Here is a 22,528-nt window from a genome sequence, read left to right as displayed (position 1 = left end):
GAGCCAGGGTCTCAGGCCAAGGTCTTTCCCCTCCCCTCCTGACTGGTCCTTCTAACTGGAGATGCTGGGGATTGAACCTGGGACCTTTTGCCTGCCAAGCAGAGGCTCTGCCACTGAGCCAGGGTCTCAGGCCAAGGTCTTTCCCATCCCCTCTTGCCTGGTCCTTCTAACTGGAGATGCTGGGGATTGAACCTGGGACCTTTTGCCTGCCAAGCAGAGGCTCTGCCACTGAGCCAGGGTCTCAGGCCAAGGTCTTTCCCATCCCCTCCTGCCTGGTCCTTCTAACTGGAGATGCAGGGGATTGAACCTGGGACCTTCTGCCTGCCAAGCAGAGGCTCTGCCACTGAGCCAGGGTCTCCGGCCAAGGTGTCTCCCATCCCCTCCTGCCTGGTCCTTCTAACTGGAGATGCCGGGGATTGAACCTGAGACCTTCTATGTGCAAAGCAGAAGCCCAGCCACTGAGCCAGGGTCTCAGGCCAAGTTCATTCCCATCCCCTCCTGCCTGCTCCTTCTAACTGGAGATGCCGGGGATTGAACCTGGGACCTTCTGCCTGCCAAGCAGAGGCTCTGCCACAGAGCCAGGGTCTCAGGCCAAGGTCTTTCCCCTCCCCTCCTGACTGGTCCTTCTAACTGGAGATGCCGGGGATTGAACCTGGGACCTCCTGCCTGCCAAGCAGAGGCTCTGCCACTGAGCCAGGGTCTCAGGCCAAGGTCTTTCCCATCCCCTCCTGCCTGGTCCTTTGAACTGGAGATGCCGGGGATTGAACCTGGGACCTCCTGCCTGCCAAGCACAGGCTCTGCCACTGAGCCAGGGTCTCAGGCCAAGGTCTTTCCCATCCCCTCGTGCCTGGTCCTTCTAACTGGAGATGCCGGGGATTGAACCTGGGACCTTCTGCCTGCCAAGCAGAGGCTCTACCACTGAGCCAGGGTCTCAGGCCAAGGTCTTTCCCATCCCCTCCTGCCTGGTCCTTCTAACTGGAGATGCCGGGAATTGAACCTGGGACCTTCTGCCTGCCAAGCAGAGGCTCTGCCACTGAGCCAGGGTCTCAGGCCAAGGTCTTTCCCATCCCTCCTACCTGGTCCTTCTAACTGGAGATGCCGGGGATTGAACCTGGGACCTCCTGCCTGCCAAGCAGAGGCTCTGCCACTGAGCCAGGGTCTCAGGCCAAGGCCTTTCCCATCCCCTCCTGCCTGGTCCTTCTAACTGGAGATGCCGGGGATTGAACCTGGGACCTTCTACATGCAAAGCAGAAGCCCAGCCACTGAGCCATGGCCTCTCCATCCATGTGGGACGCACACACGTGTCCGTGTATGTGTCCCCCACAGCAGGTGTGCTTCTATCCTTCCCTGCCTCAGCGTTGGGAGCGGAGTCAAAATAATCCAGGCAACGCTGAGAGTTGTGCTGCTCCACTTCCTCTGCCAACTTTGGCTACGTGAGGATCTCACAGCGACAGGCCCTTTTCACCTGGGCACTTTGCAGGGTAAACAGACTCCCTGCAAAAGAAGCACTAAACAAGCGCTAGCTCTTGCGGGCGGGCGCACTCCAGGCAGCAGGCTAGCCTGCTTAACACCTCCCCGGCCCATGAGGCTCCCTTTCCCCTTTGCTCCCCCTCCCTGCCTTGTGCCGGCCGTCCACCTGACCTGGGCAGGGCTCACTACAGCTGTTCCGGGGGGGGGCAGGGAGTGTGAATCTTGGCCCCTGCCCAGCTGGCTCTTGGCACGAGCTCCCCGCCTGAGTTCCGGATCTCAGACAAGGCTGCCATTGAAGGGGAGGTCGGCATCAACATTTCCTCAAGGCTGGGCATCAACATCACCCTATGCCCACGGGGCCTGGCCTCGGGGGGAGTTGGCAGGCGGCAGCACCCGGGAGTTTGCTTCAGATGGCCTCAGCTGCCGGCCTTTCCTGGCTCGGGGATGGTGTGGGCTCCAGGGGGGAACTCGCGTAGAGGGGCCTGAGATTCAGCTACTGTCAGAAGGCCTAGGCAGACAAATGCGGATTCCGCACACTCATCATGTAGGCGCTGGAGAGTAAGAGAGGGCTAATCTCTGCACAGAATATGTTGCTGTGCACACAAGAGAAGGTGCTTGCATAGGATCCTGCATGTGTGAAGCATGGATCCAACAGGGCCTCTCTTATGTCCTTGTGAACGCATGCTAGGCCTTCTTGGTGCATGGGGGTCAAGAGGGGGAGGGCTTCTGGAGTTCTGGCCCCACTGGTGGACCTCCTGGTGGCCCCTGGATTTTGGCCAGTGTAGGACACAGACCATTTCCGCATTAGAGTTATGCTGTGCTTTTTTATAAAGCCCCCAAATTTGCTATTATCTCTGCACCAAATTTTGCCTATCGAGATGCAGGCCCAAATTCTGCGCTCCCATACCCCATGGTTTCCGATTTCTTGTTTTCTGCGCTTTCATTTTTACACCGAGCTGCAACTTGTTTTTTTATACCGTGGAATTACTGGAAAACAATTCCCCCCCCGACCTGCTGCCATTTTGAATTGCTTGCCTGGATCCCCCCTCCGTCTCCCGCCTCCCCCTGCCCGAGATTTTCCAGTAGGAGACGCATGCCAATGTTTTGTTTTTTGAAAAACCACGGCCATTGTGTTGCAACACTGCTATCAAAGATCACAGCAGTTCCTGCACAGTCCCTGCGTTGAGCAGGGGGTTGGACTAGATGGCCCCGGAGGTCCCTTCCAACTCTAGGATTCCAGGATTCTATGATTCTACAGGTTAGCAGTAACTTTATAAACATTATAACTTCAAGCAAGTAATTAAGTTTGTACACATAAAAAACCACATGTCCTCTGAAGGGAGCCAGTTGGCCTAAACCAGGGGTAGTCAAACTGCGGCCCTCCAGATGTCCATGGACTACAATTCCCAGGAGCCCCTGCCAGCGAATGCATGGACTACAATTCCCAAGAGCCCCCTGCCAGCGAATGCTGGCAGGGGGCTCCTGGGAATTGTAGTCCATGGACATCTGGAGGGCCGCAGTTTGACTACCCCTGGCCTAAACCAACATAGCTTCTCTTATGCTCTTCCTCACCGGAGCCCTTCTGTTGCCGTCTTCCAACAAAAAGGAAGACCTCCTTGTTTCGTTCGGTGTCCCGTAAGCCAGGGGTACTCAACCTGTGGTCCTCCAGATGTTCATGGACTACAATTCCCATGAGCTCATGGGAATTGTAGTCCATGAACATCTGGAGGACCACAGGTTGAGTACCCCTGCTGTAAGCGATGCCTCCTTCCTGCCCAGTATTTTAATGGCTTTCTTTCATGCCCTTGCAGGTATTTCAGCCATCTAATGGGGAGGCTGATTCTGTGACGGCTCAAGGGGGCGGCAGGTGACAGTGGATGAGCGAGAGGGTTGGGAGTGTCCTGCACAGTGCAGGGGGTTGGACTAGATGACCCAGGAGGTCCCTTCCAAGTTCCAGCTCTATGATTCTATTATTCTAAATTCTATCTAAACCTCCTGAAGAAGTTCTTGACCATTAGAGTGATTCCTCAGTGGAACAGGCTTCCTCGGGAGGTGGTGGGTTCTCCATCTTTGGAGATTTTTAAGCAGAGGCTGGAGAGCCATCTGACGTGGAGGCTGATTCTGTGAAGGTTCAAGGGGGTAGCAGGTGACAGTGGAGGAACGAGAGGGTTGTGAGTGTCCTGCATAGTGCAGGGGGTTGGACTAGATGACCCAGGAGGTCCCTTCCAACTCTATGATTCTAGGATTCTATATAAACTTTGTGAATAAGTAATAGCAATCCTGGGGGGGGGGGGCGGGGGGGCTGGTGTGTCTTCCTACCCAGGGGTGCTGGCCCAGGACGGATCATGCAAGGCCGGCTCCACAAAGCCAAAGCTGGCGGGTTACAGGAAAATGTCACTAAGAGCGAAGGAATCCAAACCTTTGGCCCATATTCAAATTGAAAAAGAAGAAACAATTGGTGCAGAAGGAAAAGAATCTTTAATAGATTTTTTTCTCTTCTGCACCAATTATTTCTTCTTCTTCGTTCAGCCCGGGTGCGGCCTCTTCTCCTCTCATAAGTCAGCCCAGAGGACGAAGAGTGAATATTTGCATGTCACAGACGCCCCACCATCTACCTCCTCTGCCTGCCTGTCACACTTGAAGATTCGCTAAACATTTGGCAGCTTCACTAAAGCCCAGTGTGGAATCGGCTGCCTAAGGAGGTGGGGAGCTCCCCCTCCCTGGTCTTCAAGCAAAGGCTGGATACACACTTTTCTTGGATGCTTTAGGATGCTTAGGGCTGATCCTGTGTTGAGCAGGGGGTTGGACTAGATGGCCTGTGTGGCCCCTTCCAACTCTATGATTCCGTAATTCTGTATAAGAAAGGGGCCATGCAGGCCATCCAGTCCCACCCCCTGCTCAGTGCAGGATCAGCCTCAGGCATCCAGGAGAAGAATCTGTCCAGCCACTGCTTGAAGACCACCAGTGAGGGGGAGCCCCCACCTCCTGAGGCAGCCCCTTCCACTGCTGAACTAGACTCCTAGAATCCCAGAGTGGGAAGGGGCCATGCAGGCCATCTAGTCCCACCCCCTGCTCAGTGCAGGATCAGCCTCAAGCATCCAGGAGAAGGATCTGTCCAGCTGCTGCTTGAAGACGGCCAGTGGGGGGGGTGCTCCCCACTTCCTGAAGCAGCTGGGTCTTCTCCTCTGCTCCCATAAGGAACTTCTCCCTGCCCTCCTCCAAGAGTCAGCCTTTCCAATACTTCAAGAAGGCCCACCTGTCCCCTCTCAGCCTCTTCTCCAGACAAATATCTCCGAATCCCTTTCCTTCTAGGGCTTGCTCTCCAGGCCCCGATCCTCCATGTTGCTCTCTTCCAAGGCCGCTCCATTTTGCCCACATCTTCCTTCCCCTCCCTCTGTGAACATTTTCACATCCTTTGAAACCCTCCCCCCCAAATCACTAAGAATGGGTAATTTTCATGCATGCATGAGAAGACCCAGCCTCTCTGGGTAGCTCTAAAACAGAGGAATGCAAGATTAAGAGGTATCCCTAAAGGGAAATGGTAACTTCGGGGAAATGGGATTAAGTCATTCTTAGACTTCAAAGAATAGGAAAGAATTAAGATTGCATTTGGATAACAGTGAGTAGAGGCATTCCCTCAGAATATGTAAAGACCATTCAATCAAGCTGTGACAAGGGAGTAAAGAGATTAATTTTAAAGACAATACGTCAAAGCCCCTACATTTCTATTGCTCAAATATTCTAGCTCTTCTGCTAGAATTATTAGTGTGCGGCCTCTACACTTCTAAGAAGGAGAAGAACCACCTTTAAATACTCAAAGGGCTGTCATAGAGAAGATGGAGAAGAGTTGTCTTCTGTTGCCCCAGAGGGTCAGACCAGAACCAGTGGGTTGAAATGAATTCAAAAGAAATTCCGTCTAAACCTCCGGAAGAAGCTCCTGATAGTTAGCGTGGTTCCTCAGTGGAACAGGCTTCCTCGGGAGGACGTGGGTTCTCCATCTTTGGAGATTTTCAAAACAGAGGCTGGACTGCCACCTCACAGAAATGCTAATTTTATTAACTTAGGCAGATTGTGAGTGAGTGAGCAGGAAGGGATGTGCTGGCGTTTGACTCTTGTGGCCCTTCCTTGCAGACTCAAGGAATTGCTAATTGCCACTGTGGGATGGTAGATGAATTTGCTCCAGGCCAGGCTGGATTCTGGAGATTTCTGCTGGAGGGATCACTTGGGCATGAAACTGGGGTCACTGTGGGTGGGCACAGTTGTGAGTCCCTGCATTGTGCAGGGGGGTTGGACTAGATGACCTTGGAGGTCCCTTCCAAGTCTATGATTCTAAGAAGAGTTGGTTCTTATATGCCACTTTTCTCTACCCGAAGGAGTCTCAAAGTGGCTTTCAATCACCGTCCCTTTCCTCTCCCCAGTTGGGCGACCTCAAGCTAGTCACAGTTCTCTTGGAGCTGTTTTCACAGAGCAGTTCTCTCTGAGCTGTCTCCGCCCCATCTTCCTCACAGGGTGCCTGTTGTGGGGAGAGGGAGGGAAGGTGATTTTAGGCTGCTTTGAGACTCCTTCAGGGAGTGAAAAGCGGGATATATAAAAAAACAGCTCTTCCTCTTTTTGTGCATGTGGGTGTATCGTACTGGAAATGAATTAATTGGCATCTCAGAAGGCTGTCTTTGGTCAGGACGTCTCTTTGACTGCTGGATTTTCTTTTCCTTGCTGGAGAAGAATTCCTTTTTATAGCGCTGGCTAAATATAGAATTTGATAAAGGGAGGGCACGCACCTCCGGACGTAGAAGCCCAACCACCCCGAGGGACAGCTGTCCTCAGCACTTACCTAAAAAGGTGCTGGAAATGTACTCGGAGACCTGATTTCCAGAGCGGCTCATTTCAGACAGGTGTGTGAGCTCACGGTTCAGCATTCTTTTGAACTGTTAACAAAACAGAGAAAGAAGGAAGTGTCAGCATGGTTGTTTGTGCGTGTGGCACACACCGATGTGAACAGATGCATGTGAGCAAAGACACAGATACTCCCTCCACGTGGAGTACGCAGTCATTCAGTGTGCAAGACACGCACAAAAGGAGGCTGAGGGGCACACCTGTTGCATGTGCATGTAACCATCGCTTCTGCAAAGGAGAACAAAACTTGTGAACAAAACTGTCTCCATGCAAAAGTAAGCGCCTAGTTTACATTTCCCACCACTGTGAGTGTCTCAAGAACGCTGGTTTTCAAACTGCACCTTTACTGTGTTCAGTTTTGGGCACCCCAGTTGAAGAGGGATGTAGGCCCATTGGAACGTGTCCAGAGGAGGGCAACGAAGAGGGTGAGGGGTTTGGAGACCAAGACAGCGCAGGGGGTTGGACTAGATGACCCAGGAGGTCCCTTCCAACTTTATTATTCTATGATACTTTACAAGGAGTAGGTTTGTCTGGACATTTTGGGGGGAGGAGCCTAAGCAGGACGAGGTTTGGGGAGGGGCGGAACCTCCATGGGGTCTCTTGCCGGAGTCCACCTTCCAAGGTGGGCCGTTTTCTCAAGGAGAGATGATTTCTGCTGCCTAAAAAGCAGCAGTCATCCCAAGAGACCGCCAAGCCTCCCTCCCCACCCTGGAGATTGGCAACCTTAGCTGTGGCCCCTTGGGTTCTGTTGGGTTTCGTGGGAGTTCCTCAGTGAGAAGTTGAGCATTATCGGATGAGGATGGCCCACCATTACGCTGAACTTCTCCTGCCGTTCAAAGTCTGGTGCCTTTGAATATATCTCCTCCCTTTGCATTAAGGTGACACCTGAGGTCTACTCAGAGCCTTCTGCAGATGGAGACTGGGCTGCAGAGTAACAGGACCAACCTAATTGCAAGAGAGATCAAGATGGGTGGCCGTGTTAGTCCGTCCACAACAGCCGGAAAAAGGAAAATGTAGAAGCCTCTAAAGCAGGGGTAGTCAACCTGTGGTCCTCCAGATGTCCATGGACTACAATTCCCACGAGCCCCTGCCAGCAAATGCTGGCAGGGGCTCGTGGGAATTGTAGTCCATGGACATCTGGAGGACCACAGGTTGACTACCCCTGCTCTAAAGGACTCACAAGACAGGTCCAGGTCTCAAAGAGCCAGAGTCAAGAAGCACCTTCAGACTCACACAATTTGTGGTCAGGGAGGAGCTTTTGGCATCCCCTGCTCATATCCTGAGCCACCAAAGAGTCCAGGAGCCCCTGGAAGGCCAACCCAATGGGTGTCCGGGGAGAAGCTCTTGTGAATCACGTCTCCCTTCTCCAGATACAGCTAGACTGTGAGTCCCCCGGTCCTTCTACCTTGGAGCGTGGTGTGATTTCAGATGCCGAATGGTGACAGCAGGTCTGGCTGGGCCAGGCATGAGCCAAGCGCTTTGGGCACGAAACCCCCGAAAGCATCGTGGCCAAAACGTCTCAGAAACTCTTGATCGGCCAGATCGAAAGGAGGCCTGGTTCTGACTCTAACGCCATGGCTTTAAAGCCCCTTCCGTAGCAGGCGGGGACGGCCTCGCCGGTCGGCACGAGCGGCATCTTGGGCCTGGAAGGAAGGGCTTGTTTCCCCAGGTGCCTCCGATGCCGTGTGCAACTTTTAGAGCCCCCTCTGTCCTTGAGCAAACACCCGGATGCTGCGCCTGCCAGGAGTGTGGAGGTGAGTCATCGGCTTGTCTCAGCCGAGACGGGTAATACTGCAGACTTCTAGCCGCAGATCCGGAGAGGCTGGAGGGAGAAGCCGCCTTTCTGCGGGCGTAGGGGGTCCCCTTCCACGGCGCTGTTTGGGCTGCCCTGGATTCCGGGTGGGAGAGTCATCCCGGGCCCACGTCTCCCTGCTCCGGGAAGCCCAGCTTTCTCCTCTGCCTGGAGGGCCACGCCTCAGTTCCTCGGGAAGATGGCTTCACAGGGCAGCCATGTTGGACTGCAGCACAAGCTGGAATCCAGTCCGGGTGGAGCACCGGACGGAGCTGCAAGGTAACAAGCCGGAGTGGAGATCCCAGAGTCCGCCTGAAGGCCGGAGGGCTGCTGAAAAGGAAGGAGTCAAGATGCAGAGGTCTCTGCACATTGTGCCGTGCCTCTGCATCCCAAATTCTTTCTCTCTTTCCCGCTGGGAAAGAAGGATTTCTATTCCGACTTGCATCTGGCGAAGGGTGGCGCGCTGCAAAGAAAAGGAGCCAGGGTTCAGAGGTCATTTCGTTTTGCCCTGTACCTCTGCAGCCTGATTCCCTGGCATTGCGCCTCTGCATTCTTCTTTACCGCTCCCCTCCCACCTTCAGACTGGCACAGAAGGACTTCGGGATCTCCCTTCCAGCTTGCATCGGATGAAGGGGGCTCCGACTCACACCTCAAAAACCTTCTTGGGTGCTACCAAATGCACATCTAGCCTCCTGCAAAAACTATTCCCCGCCCTGCCCAACCCCAGCTGTGTTCGGTCGCCACCCCAAGGGAAACTCGGACCACCAAGTCTTTCTTGTGGTGTTGGCTGGAGGATGAAACACTGCCAGTAAAATGAAGAGATGCTATGAGCCAATGACGAGATTGCTTCCAGGGGCAGTTGCCCATGTCTTACAGGAGGTGAGCAGCCTGGAAAATGGAGAGGGGTTATCATTTAGGGTGTGTCCACACAAATCTCAAGGAGCTGCCCAGGGAAGCTGCGTTGGAGGACTACAGGGCAAGGACTGTGAGCAGGGCTATAGGATCCCTGATATTCCTAAAGAAGACGAAGAGTTGGTTCTCATATGCCGCTTTTCTCTACCCAAAGGAGTCTCAAAGCAGCTTCCAGTTGCCTTCCCTTTCCTCTCCCCACAACAGACACCCTGTGAGGGAGGGGAGGCTGAGAGAGCCCTGACATTACTGAAGAAAAAGAGTTGGTTCTTATATGCCGCTTTTCTCTACCTGAAGGAGTCTCAAAGGGGCTTCCAATCACCTTCCTTTTCCTCTCCCCACAACAGGTGAGGCTGAGAGTGCCCTGATATTCCTGCTCGGTTAGATCAGTTTTATCAGTGCTGTGGTGAGCCCAAGGTCACCCAAATGGCTGCATGTGGAGAATCAAACTCAGTGCAGAATCAAACCCAGCTCGCCAGATTAGAAGTCTGCACTCCTAACCACGACATCAAATCTTCTTCTACTAACCAAGGTTGAGCATACGTAGCTTACCAGCTTTGGACAGATTCAGCTAGCCTGTCCATACATGCACAGATTATGAGATCTCTAAATGCCAGTCAGAAGCTGTGCTGGGTGGAAGCTCTATCTGGACCCTTTCACGCTCTGAAAACACTCACCAGGCTCCCCAAGAGCCAGTTTGGTGGAAAGCCAGTTTGGTGTAGTGGTTAGGAGTGCGGACTTCTAATCTGGCAAGCCGGGTTCGATTCTGCACTCCCCCACATGCAGCCAGCTGGGTGACCTTGGGCTCACCTCAGCACTGATAAAGCTGTTCTGACCGAGCAGGAATCTCAGGGCTCTCTCAGCCTCCCCTCCCTCACAGGGTGTCTGTTGTGGGGAGAGGAAGGGAAGGCGATTGGAAGCCGCTTTGAGACTCCTTCGGGTAGAGAAAAGCAGCATATAAGAACCAATTCTTCTTCTTCTTCTTCCTCCTCTTCCTCTTCTTCTTCCAGTTTGGTGTAGTGGTTAGGAGTGCAGACTTCTAATCTGGCATGCTGGGTTCGATTCTGCACTCCCCCACATGCAACCAGCTGGGTGACCTTGGGCTCGCCATGGCACTGATAAAACTGTTCTGACCGAGCAGGAATATCAGGGCTCTCTCAGCCTCACCCACCCCACAGGGTGTCTGTTGTGGGGAGAGGAATGGCAAGGCGACTGTAAGCCGCTTTGAGCCTCCTTCGGGTAGGGAAAAGCGGCATATAAGAACCAACTCTTCTTCTTCTTCTTCTTCTTCTTCTTCTTCTTCTTCTTCTTCTTCTTCCTCTTCTTCTTCCTCTTCTTCTTCCTCTTCTTCTTCCTCTTCTTCTTCTTCCTCTTCTTCTTCCTCTTGTTCTTCTTCTTGTTCTTCTTCTTCTTGTTCTTCTTCTTCTTGCATCCCCCTTCAAACTGCTGCCCCATTGTGTGCATGCGTGGACACCTTTGCATAGCTTTCCGTGTGCTCCCCTACCCCATTGTAAAATCGATCTCTGCCCAGGCAGGGAAGGTGGAATTAAAATCGCATTTCAACATTCCTGCAATTCTGAGTCATCCGCGGACAGAAGTGTTCTGTCCAAAATGTGGTGTTTTTTTTAGTCTTCTGTTCCGCGTGGCGACACGTAAACCAGGAAAACCATAACTTTTGAACGGCAGCACCAGGCATTAAACGAAGGAAGGGGAGGGGGGGATAATTAAAGCCCTTTAAAAGGCCTGTGTAATTTCAGACTCCGCTTCCTGGCCAACATTAGGGTTTGGTGCCATGGAAACAACGTGCGGGATTTACATGGCCACCACCAGGTGCCTGCTGCTGCCCAGATGCACTTGGGTGACAGCCCTCATGGCAGCGTGAGAGAAACCTGTGAACGGGGCAGCTAGCCTTCTGGCAGGAGGAGACCTGGTCTCCTTTGCGTAGTTCTGTTGGACCAGCCCCGGCACATCCCATTTCATCTGGCATGTCAGGGCCCAAGAAGGGGACTCTAAGAGTCCTTTGCTTTTTTAACCCTCAACCCCAATCTACATACAGTAGAAAAGACCAAGAGTCTAGTAGCATCTGGAAGACTCAACCCTGAGCTCCCCCTCACTGGCAGTCTTCAGGCAAAGGTTGGATACACACTTTTCTTGGGTGCTTTAGGATGCTCTGGGCTGATCCTGCATTGAGCATGGGGTTGGACTAGATGGCCTGTGTGGCCCTTTCCAACTCTATGGTTCTATGATTCTATGATTCTAACCCTTCAGATGCCAAAGAGCACCTTAGAGAGTCCAGGAGCACCGTAGAGACTAACAGAATTCATGGCTGGGGTGGAGCTCTCAAGAGGCACTGCTTCCTTCTCCAGGTCCCAAAGAGCCAGAGTCCAGGAGCACCTTCAAGACTAGCAACATTCATGGGAGGGGAGGAACTTTGCACCTGGCCATGCAACATGGCTTCTTGGACCAGAACCAATGGGATGAAATATATTTAAAAGAAATCCCGTCTCAACCTCCGGAAGAAGTTCCTGACAGTCAGAGCGGTTCCTCAGTGGAACAGGCTTCCTCGGGAGGTGGTGGGTTCTCCATCTTTGGAGATTTTAAAGCAGAGGCTGGAGAGCCATCTGACGGGGAGGCTGATTCTGTGAAGGCTCAAGGGGGTGGCAGGTGACAGTGGATGAGCGAGACGGTTGTGGGTGTTCTGCATAGCTCATGGGGTTGGACTAGTTGACCCTGCTGGTGGACCTCCTGTTGGCACCTTTGTGACACCGAGGGTTGGCCTGGATTGACCACTGGCCTGATCCAAGAGGACTTGGCTTCCCTTATTTCGGGACAGTGATGCTCTGTCTTTCTTGGTGCCTGGGGTGGGCTTCTGGGGGTCCTGCCGGGGAACCTTGGCACAGTGGGCTTGGCCACCGTATGACCGAGTGTTGGACTGGATGGGCCTCTGGTCTGATCCCACACGGCTTCTCTTGTGTTCTCTTTCGAGAACCGTTCCCAAATTCCTCCTAGCCCATTCTCCTGTACAGCCAAAGTCTTGGCGAGACCCTGCTGGGCATACCCGTCTATAAACACAGTCAGCCAGCTTAACACACCATGCAGGTGGCCTCTGAGTCAGCTGGTTTATAGGGGGTGGGGGACAGAGTTGGCCAAGAGGCTGAGAGGTAGAGACCCTGGGATGTCCTCGGTGGTCCCACAACGAATGACTAAGAAGGCCCAACCCTGCACAACTTCCGATGAGATCAGGCTAGCCAGGGCTGTCTAGGGTAGAGTTGAGAGACACAGAGGGGGGATTTGGCTTTGCCTGCCTCTCTGTAGCAACCCCGGATCTTCCTGGCACCTTCACTTCCAAGGATCAACTAGTGCCGACTCTACTTAGCTTTGGCTTCATTTGTTGCCGTTCAAATGTATACGCTGCCCTTCCCGGAGGGCTCTGGGAGGGTCACGTCGCATCAAAGAGGAACCAAAATCGGGATAAACATTTAAAACAAACTGAATGACGCTAAAACAATATGGAAGTCCCCCACCAACTCCTAAGTAGGAGGGAGGGGAAGGTGAAGCGAGGCTGTTCCTACTCGGGGTCCGCTGTTTGCATAGGAAGGCCGGTTTGCTGGTGATTGTTGTATTTATTATTATTGCTATTACTATTAGTATTATTATTGGACTTATTGCCCGCCACTCTCATGTCTGGCTCAGGGCGGGTTACAGATTCGTCTGAAATTCAAACCCTGTCAAAAAACCCATTAAAACATACTGGACATGGCACTATACACAACAGACTCCAACCACAAAACCCTTCTAATCCCTCCAAAAAGGACTAATATAGGAGGGGAGCGGAGGCCCGGTGGAACTGCTTCAAGCCCTGCAGGGCCCCGATCCTGCTCAGGAGAGCGTTCCACCAGGCCATGGCGCTCACTGAGGCCAATCCAAATTCTCTGAGGCAGATTTTGCACGCTTGAAGGGAAGTTTCTTACACGAACAGTCTAGCTTGGCCCATCCAGGCCAAAGCAAGAGGTAAAGGAATGGGAAGGCGACTGTAAGCCGCTTTGAGCCTCCTTTGGGTAGGGAAAAGCGGCATATAAGAACCAACTCTTCTTCTTCTTCTAAACAGAGGTGGGGGTTGTTCATTGCCTGCCTCTGCACAGCAACCACAGACGTCTTTTGGTGGTTACCCATCCAAGCGCTTAAAAGGTCCGACCCTGCTTAGCTTCCAAGCACTTTGCTCTCATTGCACCACGGACTGCTCCTCCATTTAGGAAGAAGAGCCCCTTTAGAAGCATCGCTCTAGGACAGGGTTAGTCAAACTGTGGCCCTCCAGATGTCCATTGACTACAATTCCCAGAAGCCCCTGCCAGCATTCGCTGGCATGGGCTTCTGGGAATTGTAGTCCATGGACATCTAGAGGGGCACAGTTTGACTACCCCTGCTCTAGGATGTCCAGGATGCTGTTTCTAGGCTGGCTTTCTCCCTGAGATGCTTCTTTTCTACTTGCAAGGTTTTTGTTTTGTTTTTTTGGATAGCACACTCCGTCATGAAATCCCCTGCCTGCTATCTGCTAAAGGGTGGGTTCCCTGCGGGAACAAGGCCAGAATTCTACTGTCTGAGAGAAAGGACAGGCAGGATAGCGTTGTGGTTAAAGTGCTGGATTAGGATCTGGGGAACCAGGTTTGAATTGCCCCTTGTGGCATGGGAGTTGGCTGGGTGGCCTTGGGCCAATCACATGCGCTCAGCTTAGCCTACTGCACAGGGCTGTTGTGATGATTAAAGGGAAGAGAGGAGAATGGTGTAAGCCCCTCCCTCAGCCTAGTCTACCTCACAGGGTTGTTGTGAGGTAAAAAAGGGACAGGGGCGAATAAGCTAAGCCATTTTGGGCCCCCAAAGTTGGACTGAAAGGGAAGGCATAAAAAAGATGCAATTCTCACGTTGTTAAGGGTCATCCCCCAACAGGACAATGGTGTGTCACACTGAAATATCTCCCTGATGATGATGATTATTATTATTATGATTAGAGTTGGGTCTTATATGCTGCTTTTCTCTACCCAAAGGAGTCTCAAAGCGGCTTAGACACCCTGAGGGAGCCCTGATATTACTGAAGGAGAAGAGTTGGTTCTTATATGCCGCTTTTCTCTACCCGAAGGAGGCTCAAAGCGGCTTCCAATCGCATTTCCCTTCCTCTCCCCACCACAGACACCCTGTGGGGTGGGTGAGGCTGAGAGAGCCCTGATATCACTGCTCGGTCAGAACAGTTTTATCAGTGCTGTGACTAGCCCAAGCTCACCCAGCTGGCTGCATGTGGGGGAGTGCAGAATCGAACCCGGCTCACCAGATTAGAAACCCGCACTCCTAACCACTCCACCAAACTGGCTCTCTCATAATAACATAACAAGTACATTTTATTTATACGCTTCCCTTCCTTGGGGGCTCAGGGCAGGAACAGCATTTTTTAAACAGTAAAATAATTCAATGAAACATTAAAAGCTGTGACTCAGGTCTAGATTTCAGATCCTGAGATAAATCTGGTTTGTGTTTTGAACAGGAAGGCCGGGATTTCCACGCCGTGCATGGCCTCAACCGTTGGCTTGGCGGAACTGCTCTCTCTGGCAGGCCCTGTGGAACTATCCTAGATCCTGAAAGGCCCAGATCCCCCCAGGAGAGCGTTCCACCAGGCCGGCCTGTTTGATATCTTTGTAGCCAGGGATCTTGAGCAGATTTTGCTCCCTAGATCAAGGGTAGTCAAACTGCGGCCCTCCAGATGTCCATGGACTACAATTCCCATGAGCCCCTGCCGGCGAATGCTGGCAGGGGCTCATGGGAATTGTAGTCCATGGACATCTGGAGGGCCGCAGTTTGACTACCCCTGCTGATCCTAACTTCCCCTACTTTTGTGTTTTCTCCGGCTGGCCAGAGACTATGACGTCCCCACGTCCCCCACCCGCTGGGGTCTGGCCCCTCCTAGCAACCACCCAGGCTGTCTTCAGGGTCGTCCTGAACATCGCCCACATCAACCCCACCATCTCCCTTCCCCCCTTTCCCTCCTGCATTCCCATCGCCTCTTTCCTCAAAAGCCGCATGGAGCATAACCACAATTTGGGGAGGGGGGGGGGGTGGGAGAAGGACGTGAAAAGCAAGGATGGAAACGGTACCCTCGTCATCCCAGGGCAGCCAATTGCTTGGGCCTTGGAGCTATCTCCATAGCAACAAGAGTCTCCTTAGCAACTGTCCCCATCTTCAGGTGAAAAGGGACCGGTCTTGGGAAACCCGCTCCGAATTAGGACAGGGAAGAAGGGGAGGGGGGGGCAGGGCATTACCCCTTGGATATTTGCCCTTATCCAGCTGGGACTGCACGGGTGACCCTGGGGGGCTGAAAATCTACTCAGGCAGCCCACCCCAAAGACCTCTGTGGCTTGGGACATGGGGGGGGGGTTCATGCCCCCTCCTGCAGCAACTTCTTCCCCTCCTGGTAGCATCTTTCTCCGATCTTGGCTTGGGCAGCCTCGCGGGCTTGCTTGTCAGGGCTATGGTATTCAGACCTCACCCCCAGCCCTTATAAAGAAATTGCAAACTTTATGTGCCGTCCAGTGGCAAACAATTTTTGCCGCCCCCAACAAGGGGCCTTCAAGGCAAGTGGGGAGCAGAGGTGGGTGGCCCTCACCTTCCTCTGCAGAGCCTTCCTGGGTGGTCTAAACATCCGGAATAAGTTCCTGACCGTCAGAGCGGTTCCTCAGTGGAACAGGCTTCCTCGGGAGGTGGTGGGTTCTCCATCTTTGGAGATTTTTAAACAGAGGCTGGATAGATATCTGACGGAGAGGCTGATTCTGTGAAGGCTCAAGGGGGTGGCAGGTGACAGTGGGTGAGCGAGAGGGCTGTGGGTGTCCTGCATAGTGCAGGGGGTTGGACTAGATGACCCAGGAGGTACCACCACTGTTTGGGGTTAGACTAAGGCCTCTTCTGACTTTAAAACACAACAACATGGTGCGGGGAATTGCTAAGACTCTATTGCAGGGTTGGTCCGTTGTGGCTCTATTGGACAGGCTAGAAAGCAAACATCGTGCCAGTGGAACGCAAGCAACACAGCAAAAATGTCCAAAGAACATGTTATGCAGACAAATACCTGTCAGGAAGTTGGACTTCCATAAGGTTTTAAGGCTGCAACTGGTCACAATCCGAACACGGACCCGCTAGTGAAATGCGCGTGAATCTGGAATATTAAAGTTTTGCCTGTCCTTTAGGAGGACTAAGGGGAAGGAGGAGGTGACCAGGACAAATCCCTCCCCGGTTGAATCTTCCTGGGCATGCAGAACCCACGCCCCAGAGAATCTGATCTTTGCTTTCCAGCTGCACCGTTTTCGAATGGCTTCTTGACGGACTGAGGAGCCCATGAAAACAGCATTGCCAGGCCATTCTGCTACGTGAGGCAACGGGCCTTAAAGCGATACCTCGTGAGCTCCGTGCCCGGTCAGGAGCCAGTGTGGTGCCGTGGATAAGAGGGCCGGATTAGTATCTGGGAGAGCCAGGTTCGAATCTTCCACTTGGGCCACGGAAGCTCACTGGGTGACCTGGGACAGGCACAAGCTTCTCCACCTAACCCATCTCACGGGGTGGATGTGTGGGTAGAGCCAGCTTGGTGTAGTGGTTAGGAGTGCGGATTTCTAGTCTGGCATGCCGGGTTCGATTCTGCACTCCCCCACATGCAGCCAGCTGGGTGACCTTGGGCTCGCCACGGCACTGATAAAGCTGTTCTCACAGACCAATTCTGTCTGGGGAGAGGAAAAGGAAGGCGACTGTAAGCCGCTTTGAGCCTCCTTTGGGTAGAGAGAGGTGGCATATAAGAACCAACTCTTCTTCTTCTAAAATGCAGAAAAGGACGACGTTAGTAAGCCACTTTGGAAGAAAAGCAGGGTCTAAGTGAATTCGTAGAATCACAGAGTTGGTACTCCTGGGTCATCTAGTCCAACCCCCTGCACACAAGTGTCCTGCATACTGTAGGGGGTTGGACTAGATGACCCAGGAGGTCCCTTCCAACTCTAGGATCCTAACCCTCTCACTCATCCACTGTCACCTGCCCCCCCCTTGAGCCTTCACAGAATCAGCCTCTCCGTCAGATGGCTCTCCAGCCTCTGTTTAGAAATCTCCAAAGATGGAGAACCCACCACTTCCCGAGGAATTAATTACATTAAAATGTATACGTTTCCAAAGACATAGGACTGCTAGGGTGTTCCCACCCACAACTCCCCCCCCCAAATACTGGTGAGTTTTGGAAGGCCAGGATCCATTTCAAGAGAATAACTGACAACCTGGAAAGGATTCAAAGCCAAATCCACCAAGAAAGGCGGGATGACACCTGGCCTGTTAAAGCTAACAGAGAAGAAAAACTAGATCTGAAAACTGGGTTGGAAACTCTTTCCCGGCATCAGGGAAAGAAAGGTGGGCAGGATGAATCATTCGCCTTGTCCAGGAGATGCAAAACCAGGATGCAAAATCAAAGGCCCAGGAGATGGAGAATTCCGGCCTATTTCCAAAACAGCCGGTATTCGGGGGCAAGAGCAGAAAGGTTATCATGGAAGTCCAGGGTCAAGCCTAGACACAGATGACACACAGGGAGCTTCCTTATCCGGAATCAGACCCATCCAGGTCAGGCTGGGCTACTCTGACTGTGGCTCTCAAGAGGATGTTCTTTCCCATCCCCTCCTGCCTGGTCCTTCTCACTGGAGATGCTGGGGATTGAACCTGGGACCTCCTGCCTGCCAAGCAGAGGCTTTGCCACTGAGCCAGGGTCTCAGGCCAAGGTCTTCCCCATCCCCTCCTGCCTGGTCCTTCTAACTGGAGATGCCGGGGATTGAACCTGGGACCTTCTGGCTGCCAAGCAGAGGCTCTGCCCCTGAGCCAGGGTCTCAGGCCAAGGTCTTTCCCATCCCCTCCTGCCTGGTCCTTCTAACTGGAGATGCTGCTGGGGATTGAACCTGGGGCCTTCTGCCTGCCCAGCAGATGCTCTGCCACTGAGCCAGGGTCTCAGGCCAAGGTCTCTCCCATCTCCTCTTGCCTGGTCCTTCTAACTGGAGATGCCGGGGATTGAACCTGGGACCTTCTGCCTGCCAAGCAGAGGCTCTGCCCCTGAGCCAGGGTCTCAGGCCAAGGTCTTTCCCATCCCCTCCTGCCTGGCTCCTCCTCCTCTTCTTCTTCTTCTTCGTCTTCATCTTCCTCCCTGCTTTTCACTACCCCAAGGAATCTCAAACCCTTCTCCCCCCACTACAGACAACCTGTGAGGTCGATGAGGCTGAGAGAACTCTGAGAGAACTGGGACGGGCCCAAGGTCACCCAGCTGGCTGCACCTGGAGTTGGAGTGAAGAATCACACCTGGTTCTCCAGAATAGAGGCTGCCGCTCTGAAGCATGACCCCAGGCTGTCTCCCACCCAGTGGCAGAACCACCTCCTTGTGCCTCCTGCCCTGCACTGGATAGCCCAGGCTAGCTGATCTCATCTGACCTTGGAAGCTGAGTACAGTTGACCTTGGTTAGTGCCTGGGTGGGAAGTCCAGGGTGGCTCTGCAGAGGCAGGCCAGGGCACACCACCTCTCTTGTCTCATACCTTGGAAACCCGACCAGGGCAGGGCTCAGGACAGCAATTTCCCCTCTGTTCCCTCCTCTCCTGGCTCCCGCCAGAGGTTAAGCTGACTCTGCTGGGACAATGTCCCCGGGCATCAGAACAGGAGATTCTGAGGATAATTTTAACTAAGCCTGCATCAAAGAGAGATTGCAGGAACTACAGAAACCCGAAAAGCATACACACATTTCCACTGGCTTCCTTAATTATTTACCCAGCCTCTCTTCGAGGTATGAATCCAGAACGACTCACACTGTTCCTCTCTATTCCGTTCCCTTCTCACAACAACTCAGCGAGGTAGGACAGGCCGAAGACTCACCCATCCAGTTAACTTCCGTGGCGGAGTGAGGATCTGAACCCCGGACTCTCAGATTCTTGCCTGACACTAACCACGGTGCTGCACAGCCATGCACGGTAGAGAGGTGTGCCCCCTCTAACGGGAACCTTAAACGAAGTGGTCGCCTGGGTCATTCCAGGCCAGTGGTTCTCAACCTTCCTAATGCCACGACCCTTTAATCCAGTTCCTCGTGTTGTGGTGACCCCCAAACATGAAATTAGGCTTAAGGGTTCTTTCACAGAAATTAAACCCAAACTGGCCAATGGTGTGACGATCCCTTGTTCATGATTATATTTAAATTGTTTTTCCCCTTGGGTTTCTCAGTTCAGTTCTGCCTCTTGTCCCACCATGCTGATCTCGCTCTTTTTTGCTGATCTGTCCTGATCTACCCCGCAAGGCTGTTGTGTAGATGGTGCCCTCCCCCCGGCCAAGCTGCTTGCCCTGCCCCTCTGAAAGGGTCGTTCGACCCCTGTGAGTCGTTCGACCCCGAAAGGGGTCCTGACCCCCAGGTTGAGAATCACTGTTCTAGGAAGTGAGGCAGGACAGGTGAGCCTTCCCCCAAATTATTTGTTCCACAGGTTGCCACCTTCAAGAGCCAGAGTTACAGCTTTGGTTGTTTAAAAAGAGGCAATGCCAGCCACCCTCCGTACTCCCGGAAACCGGCATCTTGGTACAACCATGCCCTGGGTCTTGCGTGTCAACACCGCAAGGACTACCACCTGGTCCTTGTTGGGTGAGCCCAGCTGGTACTTAGGGTTACCAACTTTGGGCTGTGAAGAATCCTGGAGATTTGGAGAGAAAACTGAGGAGGGTGGGGACTTTAAAAAGGTGTAATGTTAAAGAGTTGACCTTTCAAAGTGCCTGTTTCTCCAGGGCTGCTGATCGGTCGCTCGGATGTCAGTTGTAATCCCAGGATATTCTTACGACTTAAGGGAGCCTCCATGTTTTGAGGCAGTCAACCTCTAAATCCCAGTGCTAGAGGGCAACATCAGGGGAAGGCCTCGGCCTCCCTGCCCTGTGGCTGGCCCTGCAGAGAAACTGGCTGGCCCCTGGGTGAGACGGGAGGCTGGACTGGAGGGACCCTCCCTGGCCTGACCCAGCAGGGCTCTTCTGAGGGTCTTCTCAGGGGAAGGCCTCGGCCTCTCTGCCCTGTGGCTGGCCCTGCAGAGGAACTGGCTGGCCCCTGGGTGAGACGGGAGGCTGGACTGGAGGGACCCTCCCTGGCCTGACCCAGCAGGGCTCTTCTGAGGGTCTTCTCAGGGGAAGGCCTCGGCCTCTCTGCCCTGTGGCTGGCCCTGCAGAGGAACTGGCTGGCCCCTGGGTGAGACGGGAGGCTGGACTGGAGGGACCCTCCCTGGCCTGACCCAGCAGGGCTCTTCTGAGGGTCTTCTCAGGGGAAGGCCTCGGCCTCTCTGCCCTGTGGCTGGCCCTGCAGAGGAACTGGCTGGCCCCTGGGTGAGACGGGAGGCTGGACTGGAGGGACCCTCCCTGGCCTGACCCAGCAGGGCTCTTCTGAGGGTCTTCTCAGGGGAAGGCCTCGGTCTCTCTGCCCTGTGGCTGGCCCTGCAGAGGAACTGGCTGGCCCCTGGGTGAGACGGGAGGCTGGACTGGAGGGACCCTCCCTGGCCTGACCCAGCAGGGCTCTTCTGAGGGTCTTCTCAGGGGAAGGCCTCGGCCTCTCTGCCCTGTGGCTGGCCCTGCAGAGGAACTGGCTGGCCCCTGGGTGAGACGGGAGGCTGGACTGGAGGGACCCTCCCTGGCCTGACCCAGCAGGGCTCTTCTGAGGGTCTTCTCAGGGGAAGGCCTCGGCCTCTCTGCCCTGTGGCTGGCCCTGCAGAGGTACTTGCTGGCCCCTGGGTGAGACGGGAGGCTGGACTGGAGGGACCCTCCCTGGCCTGACCCAGCAGGGCTCTTCTGAGGGTCTTCTCAGGGGAAGGCCTCGGCCTCTCTGCCCTGTGGCTGGCCCTGCAGAGGAACTGGCTGGCCCCTGGGTGAGACGGGAGGCTGGACTGGAGGGACCCTCCCTGGCCTGACCCAGCAGGGCTCTTCTGAGGGTCTTCTCAGGGGAAGGCCTCGGCCTCTCTGCCCTGTGGCTGGCCCTGCAGAGGAACTGGCTGGCCCCTGGGTGAGACGGGAGGCTGGACTGGAGGGACCCTCCCTGGCCTGACCCAGCAGGGCTCTTCTGAGGGTCTTCTCAGGGGAAGGCCTCGGCCTCTCTGCCCTGTGGCTGGCCCTGCAGAGGAACTGGCTGGCCCCTGGGTGAGACGGGAGGCTGGACTGGAGGGACCCTCCCTGGCCTGACCCAGCAGGGCTCTTCTGAGGGTCTTCTCAGGGGAAGGCCTCGGTCTCTCTGCCCTGTGGCTGGCCCTGCAGAGGAACTGGCTGGCCCCTGGGTGAGACGGGAGGCTGGACTGGAGGGACCCTCCCTGGCCTGACCCAGCAGGGCTCTTCTGAGGGTCTTCTCAGGGGAAGGCCTCGGCCTCTCTGCCCTGTGGCTGGCCCTGCAGAGGAACTGGCTGGCCCCTGGGTGAGACGGGAGGCTGGACTGGAGGGACCCTCCCTGGCCTGACCCAGCAGGGCTCTTCTGAGGGTCTTCTCAGGGGAAGGCCTCGGCCTCTCTGCCCTGTGGCTGGCCCTGCAGAGGTACTTGCTGGCCCCTGGGTGAGACGGGAGGCTGGACTGGAGGGACCCTCCCTGGCCTGACCCAGCAGGGCTCTTCTGAGGGTCTTCTCAGGGGAAGGCCTCGGCCTCTCTGCCCTGTGGCTGGCCCTGCAGAGGAACTGGCTGGCCCCTGGGTGAGACGGGAGGCTGGACTGGAGGGACCCTCCCTGGCCTGACCCAGCAGGGCTCTTCTGAGGGTCTTCTCAGGGGAAGGCCTCGGCCTCTCTCCCCTCTGGCTGGCCCTGCAGAGGAACTGGCTGGCCCCTGGGTGAGACGGGAGGCTGGACTGGAGGGACCCTCCCTGGCCTGACCCAGCAGGGCTCTTCTGAGGGTCTTCTCAGGGGAAGGCCTCGGCCTCTCTGCCCTGTGGCTGGCCCTGCAGAGGAACTGGCTGGCCCCTGGGTGAGACGGGAGGCTGGACTGGAGGGACCCTCCCTGGCCTGACCCAGCAGGGCTCTTCTGAGGGTCTTCTCAGGGGAAGGCCTCGGCCTCTCTCCCCTCTGGCTGGCCCTGCAGAGGAACTGGCTGGCCCCTGGGTGAGATGGGAGGCTGGACTGGAGGGACCCTCCCTGGCCTGACCCAGCAGGGCTCTTCTGAGGGTCTTCTCAGGGGAAGGCCTCGGCCTCTCTGCCCTGTGGCTGGCCCTGCAGAGGAACTGGCTGGCCCCTGGGTGAGACGGGAGGCTGGACTGGAGGGACCCTCCCTGGCCTGACCCAGCAGGGCTCTTCTGAGGGTCTTCTCAGGGGAAGGCCTCGGCCTCTCTGCCCTGTGGCTGGCCCTGCGGAGGAACTGGCTGGCCCCTGGGGGAGACGGGAGGCTGGACTGGAGGGACCCTCCCTGGCCTGACCCAACAGGGCTCTTCTGAGGGT

At 54.7% G+C, this 22,528-nt stretch overlaps 1 protein-coding gene across 7 annotated transcripts in view; it reads right to left on the bottom strand.

The window, feature by feature from the left end:
- The window catches only part of PDE4A (phosphodiesterase 4A), a 310,971-nt gene that overhangs the window by 18,895 nt on the left and 269,548 nt on the right, over window positions 1–22,528 (bottom strand). For all 7 annotated transcript variants that reach the window (XM_077329784.1, XM_077329786.1, XM_077329783.1 and 4 more), the window contains one exon: window positions 6,302–6,395. In XM_077329784.1, the coding sequence (XP_077185899.1) occupies window positions 6,302–6,395 (94 nt within the window). The remainder of the gene's footprint in view (window positions 1–6,301; window positions 6,396–22,528) is intronic.

The sequence above is a fragment of the Paroedura picta genome, chromosome 3 (assembly GCF_049243985.1).
Source record: "Paroedura picta isolate Pp20150507F chromosome 3, Ppicta_v3.0, whole genome shotgun sequence".
Taxonomy (NCBI): Eukaryota; Metazoa; Chordata; class Lepidosauria; order Squamata; family Gekkonidae; genus Paroedura; species Paroedura picta.
The sequence above is the reverse complement of the archived record's forward strand: the minus strand, read 5'-3'. Positions and strand labels throughout refer to the sequence as shown.